The 10,353-nt window shown below is 50.3% G+C and overlaps 1 protein-coding gene across 1 annotated transcript; it reads left to right on the top strand.

Annotated features, from left to right (window-relative positions):
• The first annotated feature begins 7 nt into the window (after positions 1-7).
• On the top strand, positions 8-6,362 carry TSPYL2 (TSPY like 2). The gene is made up of 7 exons (XM_081043306.1): positions 8-991; positions 2,191-2,268; positions 2,391-2,502; positions 2,584-2,729; positions 2,859-2,956; positions 3,266-3,972; positions 5,674-6,362. Exons 1-7 carry the CDS (start codon positions 179-181, stop codon positions 5,823-5,825), a joined length of 2,106 nt encoding a protein of 701 aa, XP_080899432.1. The 5' UTR covers positions 8-178; the 3' UTR covers positions 5,826-6,362.
• The last annotated feature ends 3,991 nt before the right edge of the window (positions 6,363-10,353 follow it).

Here is a 10,353-nt window from a genome sequence, read left to right as displayed (position 1 = left end):
GGCGCTTGGCGCGGAGGGAGTAGGGCAGGCGCTGTGGGAGGGAACGCCAGACCGAGGCTGTGAGCCGAGCTGGTTGCGCGAGGCACAGCGGCTCCGCTTCAGGTGTGACAGGCAGCGGCGGTCTGGCTGAGAGCGAAAGGGCTAGCGCGGTTCTCTGCGCGGTGTGAGCGCGGTCATCATGGACCGACCGGATGAGGGGCCTCCGGCCAAGGCCCGCCGCCTGAGCAGCTCTGAGCCCCCTCAGGACGACCTGCCGCCGCCGCCGCCGCCACCGCCGCCGCCGCTCCTGCGACTGCCCCTGCCTCCACCGGAGCAGCGACCGAGGCTCCGGGAGGAAACCGAGGCGGCACAGGTGCTGGCTGACATGAGGGGGGTGGGACTGGGCCCCGCTCTGCCCCCGCCGCCGCCCTATGTCATTCTGGAGGAGGGGGGCGTACGCGCGTACTTCACCCTGGGTTCTGGGGGTCCCGGCTGGGAACCTGCGATCGAGCCCGAGTACGGGGGGGCACCCCCTCCCACGGAGAGCCTGGAAACACTCTCTCCTTCGGAGGCTTCTGGGGGAAGCCTGGAAATCGACATTCAGGTTACGGAGCCCAGCAGCTTTGTTGGAGAGAAGGCCCTAGAAACCTGTAGCGCAGGTGGGTGGGGGTACCAGATGTTAGCTGGTCCACAGGGGAAGCAAGAGGCCATCATCATAGTGGAAGACGACGAGGAGGATGAAAAGGAAAGTGTGCTGAAGAGAAGGAAGAGGAGGAGGAGGAGGAGGAGGAAGCAGAGGAAGGTGAAGAAGGAAAGCAAAGAGATGAATGCCGAGAAGATAGAGTGCATCCTGCAGGCACTGGAAAACATTCAGCTGGACCTGGAGGCGGTGAACATCAAGGCAGGCAAGGCCTTCCTCCGTCTCAAACGCAAGTTCATCCAGATGCGAAGACCTTTCCTGGAGCACAGAGACCTCATCATCCAGCATATCCCAGGCTTCTGGGTCAAAGCAGTATCCTTGTCATCTATACTCATGGGCCAGGAGCCCATGACAGAAAGGGGAGAAGTGGGGGCAGGGACAGACAGGGTGAAAGGGTGTGGGGGCGGGCCTCTATTGATCGATAAGGTTTGGTGGAGGAGGGATGGAAGGAGGGGGACAAAACATCAGAGAAGCTGGACTAGACATGGTGAAGGGGGGAGGGGGGCACAACATAAAAACTGGACCACAGATGGGAAAGGGGGAAGAGGAAGGGCATAACAACAACAAAAAAATGGATCACAGACGGTGAAAGGGGGAGGGTAGTGGAGGGGCACACAGCAGAAAAATTGAACCAAAGATGGTGAAATGAGGAGGGGAGGTGAACACAGAACATAAACTGACTCCGACAGTGAAGAGGGAGGAGATGGGCACATAGCAGAGAAATTGCCCAGAAAGGGTGCCTAACTCACACATGGCTCTGCAAGCCCAGGTCTTTGCCTAGATACTAGGGAGACGCTAATCCTAGCTGGAAAGAAAGGGGCTAGAGCCCCTTAGGGGTCAGGAGAAGAAGTGCCTAGGAATGGAGATCAAGGAGTTAAATGAAGAAAAGGGGAGAGTAAGGAAAATCCCATTCACTACTGGTGATAAACTCATTTCAGGGGGACACACATACAGATATGCAACATGTTAGGAACACATAGGTTTAACATCCTAACAGAATTACACGGATACAGACCCTTGGCACTCTCATACAAAGTATCCATGATCACGTAACATCATGTGGACACAGGCACATAATACCCAAATATACAACATGTGACCACAGGCCCACAGCAACCAGATACAGCATCACTTGGACATGGTGCCTCAGCCCCCAGATACACAATGTCTTATGAACACAAGCCGTCAGTATCCAGAGGCACATCACATGAACAAAGGCCCTCAGCACCCAGGTACACAGCAAATACAAACCATGGCAAGGCCACCTAACAGACGTTCGACATAGCATAAACACAGGCTTTTACTACATAGTGTCATGGAAATAAAAATACAGGTCATGTTCCATGACCCACTTGTTCTACACACATCACATGAACACAGAAGGAATTCTGCTCCAGCCTCTCTTTTGCTCTGCCCTGTCTGGCCTGGCCTTCCTGGCCTGTCCTGCCTGGCCTTCCCTCCCTCCTCTTAATGAACAGTCACTCCTTGACCTAAACTGCTCCCTCCATCAGTTCTTCAACCACCCCAAAATTTCAGTCTTGATCAACCAACGTGATGAAGACATTTTCCGCTACTTGACCAATCTGCAGGTCAGGCCAAAGAGACTTTTTACTAGGACCGGGCAAGAAATCTGGTCCTTGGAGGTGAGGGGGGCTGGAGGGAAGGGGCCATCCTGTGGTGGGGATTCCATCATTACCCCCACCCTGAGCAGGTACAGGATCTCAGACATATCTCCATGGGCTACAAAATGAAGCTGTACTTCCAGACAAACCCCTACTTCACAAACATGGTGATTGTCAAGGAGTTCCAGTGCAACCGCTCAGGTAAGAGGCAGTCCCAGGGCAAACCCATGCCTCCCACCTACCCTTGTCCAGTGCCTTCTCCATAGCATCCTTTACCCCCAGGCCGGCTGGTGTCTCACTCCACCCCAATTCGCTGGCACCGGGGCCAGGAACCCCAGGCCCAAAGGCACAGGAACCAGGACACCAACCACAGCTTCTTCAGCTGGTTCTCAAACCACAGCCTCCCAGAGGCCAACAGGATTGCTGAGGTGGGGCCCCGCCCGGCATTACCAGAAAAGGCCTTGCTAGGTTTGCCTCTGGGTGCCTGAGGAATTGGGAGTAAGCTCTGGGGCTTATACTTACAGCTCTGTTCTCCCTTCTCCCTTCTCTTTCAACAGATTATCAAGAATGACTTGTGGGTTAACCCGCTGCGCTACTACATGATGGGAGAAGCGGGCTACAGGGCAAACAGAAAGAAGCAAGAAAAGGAAGAAAGGTGATGGGGGGGTTGGAGGCTGAGAGGTGGTTTGTTAGTGTCACATAGGAGTTCTAGAGCCAAAAGGGACCTTTGAGATAATTCAGTTTAATGTGTTTTACAAGTTGGGAAAGAAGCCCCAAAATGGGGTGTGATTGGCCTGAGGTTACACAGTCAGGAGCAGAAATGGGACTCTGTCCCCCGCCCCCCATTTCATCCCTGGGAACCCTTATAGCTTACTGCCTCCCCAGTTACTTACCACCTTTCAGTGTCTGTCTTGGGTACACTACCTCCCACCAACCCTATATTCAACCCCAGGCTTTTTCACAGTAAAAACAGGGACGAATGTGAGGTGGTGATCATGGAAGACTTTGATGACTATCACATAATGGAAGACATTATTGGTGAGACCTCAGACAGTGACGTTATCACCGACAACGATACTATTCATGACGTCAAGATCTCTGACTTCATGGAGACCACCGACTGCTTCGAGACCACTGACAACGAGATAACTGACATCAGCGAGAGCCTCTGTGACAGCGAGAGCCCAGACCACAATGAGACCACCGACAATGACAGCCCTGATGACAATGAGACCACTGACAACAGTGAAAGTGCCGATGACCACAACGAGAGTCTTGACAACAATGAGAACCCTGAAGACAACACTGATGACAATGAGAACACGGATGGTGACAATGAGGACCCCAGTGGTGATGACAACCCCAAAGGTGGCAGCCACAGCAACAACCAGGACAGCAGTGACAGTGACAATGAGGGAGATGAGGCCAGTGATGATGAAGATAATGATGGCAACGAAGGTGACAATGAAGGCAGTGATGATGACGGTAATGAAGGTGACAATGAAGGCAGCGATGATGATGACAGAGACATTGATGAGTACGAGAATGACTTCGAAGACTCGGACAAGAATCAGCATAACAGCAACAACCTGGATGACTACGAGGACGAGGTAGAAAACATCTTCGAAGACTCATCAGTGGAGGAAGAAGAGGAGGAGGGCAGTGAGGAAGGTGAGCTAGAACTCCCTCATCTTTCCCCTTTTCTCTTCTCTCAGAGAAAAGCCGGCCAGGATCAGGGTATCAAGGCATGAGCACTATCTGCTCTTGTGGAGAAAAGAAAAAAGCATTCTGTGCAACTTTTAAAACAAACCAAGGCCAGGAAACGTTTAACTTACACAAATATAACAAAACCAGAGAAACATTTCAGTTCTAGGTGATGGGTAGATAATTGTAACACCAAAAAAAAAAAAAAAGGGAGGGAAGAGATAGGAGAGAGTGGGTGGAAAACTAAGGACTGGTTCACACAGGGAGGGGGGGAAGTAGCAAACACATTGCAATTCAGCACACACTGTACCCAGCCCTGGCCTTCTGGGAACTCTCAGGCCTGTTTGGGGAGTTGGTGGGGTTAAGTGCCCATTGTGGAGTGAGACCAGAGAAGAAAGAAGCTAATTATACCTCAAGAGTGGGGAAGGGGAGAACTAGAGAAAGGAAGTGACATTTGAATTGGAAGCTGAATTCATCTTAAGGAATTTTACTGGTTATTCTCCCTGGAAGGGATCATTTGAAAAAGGACCTGGAAGGGTGAAAATGCATGGTATGTTGGGCACGGTTTCCCAAACTGAGGACCCTTCACCAGTTCTGAAAGCTGCTTCTCACAAAAAGGTGCAGTGGTGAAATATGTTGGGGAAATACTGCATACAGTAATATCCTCATGTAGTCACATGTACATTAGTACCTTAAAGGTTCTGACAAGTCCTGCTATAAGAAACCTATTTAAACTTTGTGGAGCCCAGCATCTCCCAAGCTTCTTGACCACAGAAGCCATTTTTCACTGCTCACCAAAGAATGCGTTTTGGGTAATGCATGTAGCTTTGAGGGAAAAAGGCGATATTAAAGGGGACTCCCAGATTTGGGTTCTGGCCTGGATGACTGGCATAAGAAGGTGCCGTTTCCTGGGATGGGAAACTGCATGGTGGTGAGATTGGTGGGATGCAGGGAGAAACGCGGAGTTGGAAAGGCTTGTTGGACATCAGGTGGGCTTCTGGGGGGAGGTGGAAGGAGAAGGACCAACCCCTCCTGGGGGTTTTGGCCCTGGAGTCCCTGGAAAACTTCCATTGAGGCTAGGGGCAGGGGAACAAGGAAGGAGGCATTAAGTGAGTAGACTCAACCTAGACATTTTCAGGTAAAGTAGGGAAGCTGAGGGAGTTGCTGGCCCTATCCCCTCTCAGTGGATGGCGGCTCTTCTTTCAGAGGAGAGGCAGAGCTATCTGCCCAGCCCCAGTGTGGGAGTGCAGAGGGGGAATTGGGTTGAGGAAGACAGACTTGGGCCTGTTTGGATCAGGCTGGGAAGAAGGAGCGAGGGAGCTGCCTTGGGATGAATACGTTTGTTCAGCTGAAGTCGGAGCTCAGGGAGAGACACACACTGATAACATACAGGGAGAAAAGGCTACTTTCAGATGTATCACTTTTGATAGGACAAAGGCGGGGAGCCCACGCTGCCTTCCAGTGCTTCCCTCCCACTCTCACTCGCTGGGCTTGTGCAGGCACACACACCCACCCACCCACCCCGCTTGTTCCAAGCAGAGGTACTTGTCAAGTGGTCCCAGGCCCCCCAACAGCCCTGGTTATGGGCTCTGTTAAGAGTGACATCTACCTGCCCATCTAATCACCCTCCTCCATTTTCCGGTCCTTGCTTCTCTCTCCCCTGTGCAGGCAGCGAGCAAGCTGGTGAGGACAGCGATGATGAGGAAGGAAGTGAGGAGGAGGAAGGAATTGGAGAAGACTCAGAAGACTCGGACGTGGAGGAGGTGCTTCAGGTCCAAAATGCTTGGCCCAACCGGGGGAAGAGGGGCAAAACCGGCTAAACAAACGGCTCACCCTTGCCCTTGAGTGGGCTGCCTCTATTCCTCTCCCTCTGCCCCATTTGCCCTCCCCCTCAGCTAGGGCCTTGAGGCCCCACATTGCACTTCTGGGGGGTGACCGACTTCGTACACGGGTTTAAAGTTTATTTTTATGGTTTAGTAATTGCAGAGTTATTTTGGGGGGAGGGAATGGGGGATCCCCCCTTTTGGCCCTCCTCCCCCGCAGGCTTCTGTGTGCTGCTATGTATTTATTGTGATGCCTTGGTCAGGGCCCCTCTATCCCCCTCCTCGTGCTGTATGGAGTGGACACCCTTGATCCCGAAGCGGGGAGGGCCGCTGTGGCCTTGGGGGGCTCTGCTGCCACCCTGTTCTCCCAAGTCTCTCTTTCCCTAACCTTTCCCTGCTGTGCCCGCTAGCCCGCCTCGGTGTCTATGCAAGGCCGATTCGCCATTGCGGTATTCCTGTCCCCCTCCCCCAGAAGCCCCCACCTCGTGCCCTGTTAACCCTGGTAATCCTAATAAAATTCTGAGCAAATTCAAAGTGCTGCTTCGAGTGTTTTTTCTGCCCAGTGCGCCATCCCCAGCAGCCAGTCGCCCTTGCTGCTGGCCCGTGGGTAGCCGCCTCGTCCACGCACTGGTCCGCAGGATGGTAGTTGCTGGTAGTTGGGGGGGGGGGGGCTGGGAGCGAGCTCCTCAGGGCCGCAGAAGTATGGCGTCAGGCCAATGCGGACGATCCTGGCCAATGGCAGGGCGAGGCTGAGGAAGCCCCTCCTCCCGGCGGCCGCAGTGGATTCAGCCAGGTAGCAAACAGCTTCCCACGTCTTCCCCTCTCGCGCACGCGCACAGGAACGCCCTGCGCCGTGGAACATCCATTTATTCAATGATTCATCTTTTTATTTATCGTGCGTCAAACCTTTCCTCGGGCCTGGTGTGAGCTGGGCGTGGGGGGATCCAGAGGAATCCATTTTTCTCCTTCGCATGTAGTAGGAAAAAAATGATAATCGGTCAGAACATTACAACCCAGTAACGCAGGAGTGCTGTCTTGTCTTAGGGAGGGTGTGCAGGCTCCCTGGATCTGGGCCTGGGAGAGAACGCAAGTAAAGATGGCTAAGGCCGAGGAGTGTGCGTAGAGATAAGGCAAAAACAAAGGGAAATGACTATGTGCGCAGGCGAGGGGTGGGGGCCGACAGTTGGCAGTCTGAAAATCAGGCCTTATCTGGGAGACCTTGGAGAGGCCGAGTTGTTTTCAATTTTGGATACAGTAACTTTATATTCCACGGACACCAGAAATACCTCCCAGATCCTTTCTGGATCATAATAACAACTTAGGTAGCCATCCGGGTCTTCTGCAATATACCTCCAGAACTTTCCATCCAACGCCTTTATTTTGCAGGAAGGATTCAGATTTGCGTTTTTACAGAATGCCCTCTGCTGGTTGCCAGAAGAATGGATTGGAGGGAGGGAGAGCAGTGAGCAAACTACACCTCTGGTTGAGAGTGGCGGGATGGGGAGCGGATATAAGAGGGGTTTTTTAAATAATTGTTTTTGTTTTGTACACCTAAAACTACTTAAAAATGTTTTTTTAATTTTAGAAGTTTTAGATTTACAGAATTATTGCGAAGATAATACAGAGTACCCACATACCCTACAGCCAGTTTCCCCTAGTGTTAGCATCTTACATTAGTATGATCCATCTGTCACAATGAGCCAATATTAATACGTTATTGTTAAGGAAAGTCCGTACTTTATATTTTGTTACTTGTTAACCAATAAACTTGTTCTGTTCCAGGGTGCCCCCCGGGATACCACATTACATTTAGTCATCATGTCTCTCTGTAGGCCCCTCTTGGCTGTGACAGTTTCTCAGACTTGCCTCGTTTTTGATGGCCTGAAGTTGTCAACATTTGAATAGTACTGGCCAGGTATTTTGTAGCCTTTCCCTCAATTGGGAATTGGCCGATGTTTTTCTCATGATTAGACTGGAGTTACAGGTTTAGGAAAGACCACAGAAATAAAATGCCATTCTTACCACATCATATATCAAGGGTACATGCTATCAATATGGCGTATCACGGTTTATGTTAACCTTGATCTCCTGGCTGAGGTAGTGTATGCAAGGTTTCTCCCCTGTGAAATTACCCCTACCCCCTTTCCATACTGTACTCTTTGGAAGAAGTAGCCTATGTTTAGGGAGTGGAGAGTTATGCTCCATCTCCTCGAGGGCAGAATATCTGCATAACTTAACTGGAATTCTCCCACACTAGAAATGTGTTTATTCTGAGAGCTTTTAAGATGCTGGAATTGACAGGCTTTAGATACGGGGAAACAAGGACTGAGAGAAGTCAGGGATGAGTGCCAGAACTGCTGTGGAACCTGTGGCAAGCCCACTTCCCTCTCTGGGTTTCCTCTGTAAATGGTTGGAATACCAGATCTTGGATATACTCCATGATTCTGATAAATGTTTTGGGGAGAGCATGGAAGCTTGGATGTCTCTGGTTCTGACCTGGGACTGCACTGTCAGAAGTGGGTAGAGGAGACTCTGGCCCAGAAGGGGGAACATCTTGCCTCAGGGCCAGAGCTAAGAGTGCAGGATCCTGAGTGAAGGCATCTTGTGCAGAGGGAAGAGACACCTATGTGCAATATCTGGAGCCAGTACCAATGAGCAGGTGCTGAAGCGGAGGGGAGGAGAAAGCAGCAGGGGCAAAGGGCTAGGAGTGGGCCCAGACGAGGTCAGCCTGGCAAGATCCCAGCCAGTCTGAGAGACAGACAGCCAGGGTTCCATTGCCTCAGTCTGCCCTGCCTCACAACGTGACTCCCTTGCCCTCTCTAGAGGGCCTTAGTTTTCCCATCTGCATACTTAGGCTAATCATGCTGAGGGATCAGCCCAGAAGAAGCACCTTGCCTAAGATGGAGTGCAGCCATGAAGTAGACCTCTGAAGCCTGGCCTTCATCATGCTCTTACCTGATTCCTCTCTGTCTCCCTAATCAAATCCCCAGCCATCATCCTAGCATTTGAGGCTCTTCTTCACCCACCCTTTTGGAGAGGTCCTTTGGCTTCAGGGACACTGTTAGGAGCCAAGTATGAGATTCCAAGATAGTTATTCAGGGTGCTCATTTCCTGACCTGAGGCATGGGAGGCGAGGATGTTCTTGGCCTAGAGTGGTATCTCGTTCCCTGTGCCTTCACTGCTCAATGTATTGTGTGGCTTCATGTCCTGCCTGGCCTAGGCCTCGAAAAGGATTGGGCTGTCCTAGAAGGTCTTTAAGGTCACATCCAGCTCCAAAATATAGTCTTTGCTGAAGATCAGAGAAGACAGATCCCATTTGCTAGGACCCTAAACAGAAACCAGGAGGAGGAGGAGGAGGAAGAATCATGGACCCAATGTGTATCAGGGCCTGTTCCCATGCTGAAGCTAATTGTCTCTGTGTCCTTCACAGCTCACCTCACTCCTCTCCAGCAGAGGGCCCTGCTCCTCGGGGTGAAGTTCCCAGGATTTCCTGGGGCCAGACCGTTAAAATGCCGTCTGATTCTATGAACAAAAGAAGATTGGCAGGGACAAAACTAGATTCAGGACTATCTCTCCTTAGGTCACCAGAAGGGTTGGCACTGGCTCCCTCAGTTGGGGTATGGAGGATGGTTGGGGGGAATCCTATTATTCATTCAGTAAACATTTATTGAGCACCTACTGTATGACTGATACTAAACTGGGTAACGGGGATACAACAGGGAAACATGACAGACCAAGTCTTTGTCCTCCTGGAGCCCAGAGTTTAAGATAAGTGTTCTTAACACTTTTTATGCCACGGATCTGTTTGGTGATCTGGTGAAGTCTATAGACCTTTTCTCAGAAAACAATATCTTTTAAATGCATAAAATAAAATACCTTTGGTTACGAAAGAAACTGATTATATTGAAATATAGTTATTAAAATATGTTAAAAGCAAATATGTACTTTAGTAAGGTATGTGCTCCTTGTTAATCTATTAAAGCATAAGATCCAATGGAGGGTCTAATAACTATCATGATTTTAAAATAGAGATGAGATTTCATGATATTTCAAGAGACTTGCAACATCTATAATATGATGTGAAAATCTCTGTGATTTCTGTTGGTGACAAGAGTCCCGGGTACTACGACTACTATGGTTAGTTATATCCTTTACTGAAAAAAAAAGAAAAAGCTAAATTTCAACTAGAGGAGAGTGGTAAACAAACAAACAAACCATGTAATGCTTTTTCCCATGCAAATTCAAGACCCCTCCAAACTCTGTCCCCAGACTGGATTGGAGGGTCCGTGAACCCAAATTAAGAACCCCTGGAAATAGGAAGGTCCTTCCTGTCTATCCTTCCTCTTAAACAGCTTTAGTTTGGAGGACAGAGCCTGGGTTTTATTCTGGGTCTCATTACTGTGTTACCTCAAGACAGTCAGTTTGCCTTTCTGGGCCATTGTTCCCTCAGTCTGAAACAAAGGCAAGAATTGGGACGGTAGATTTTAACTATTAATGCTCCAGGCAATTAATTTATGTTCTCCCA

Source organism: Rhinolophus hipposideros, assembly GCF_964194185.1.
Source record: "Rhinolophus hipposideros genome assembly, chromosome: X".
NCBI classification, from domain to species: Eukaryota; Metazoa; Chordata; class Mammalia; order Chiroptera; family Rhinolophidae; genus Rhinolophus; species Rhinolophus hipposideros.
The sequence above is the reverse complement of the archived record's forward strand: the minus strand, read 5'-3'. Positions and strand labels throughout refer to the sequence as shown.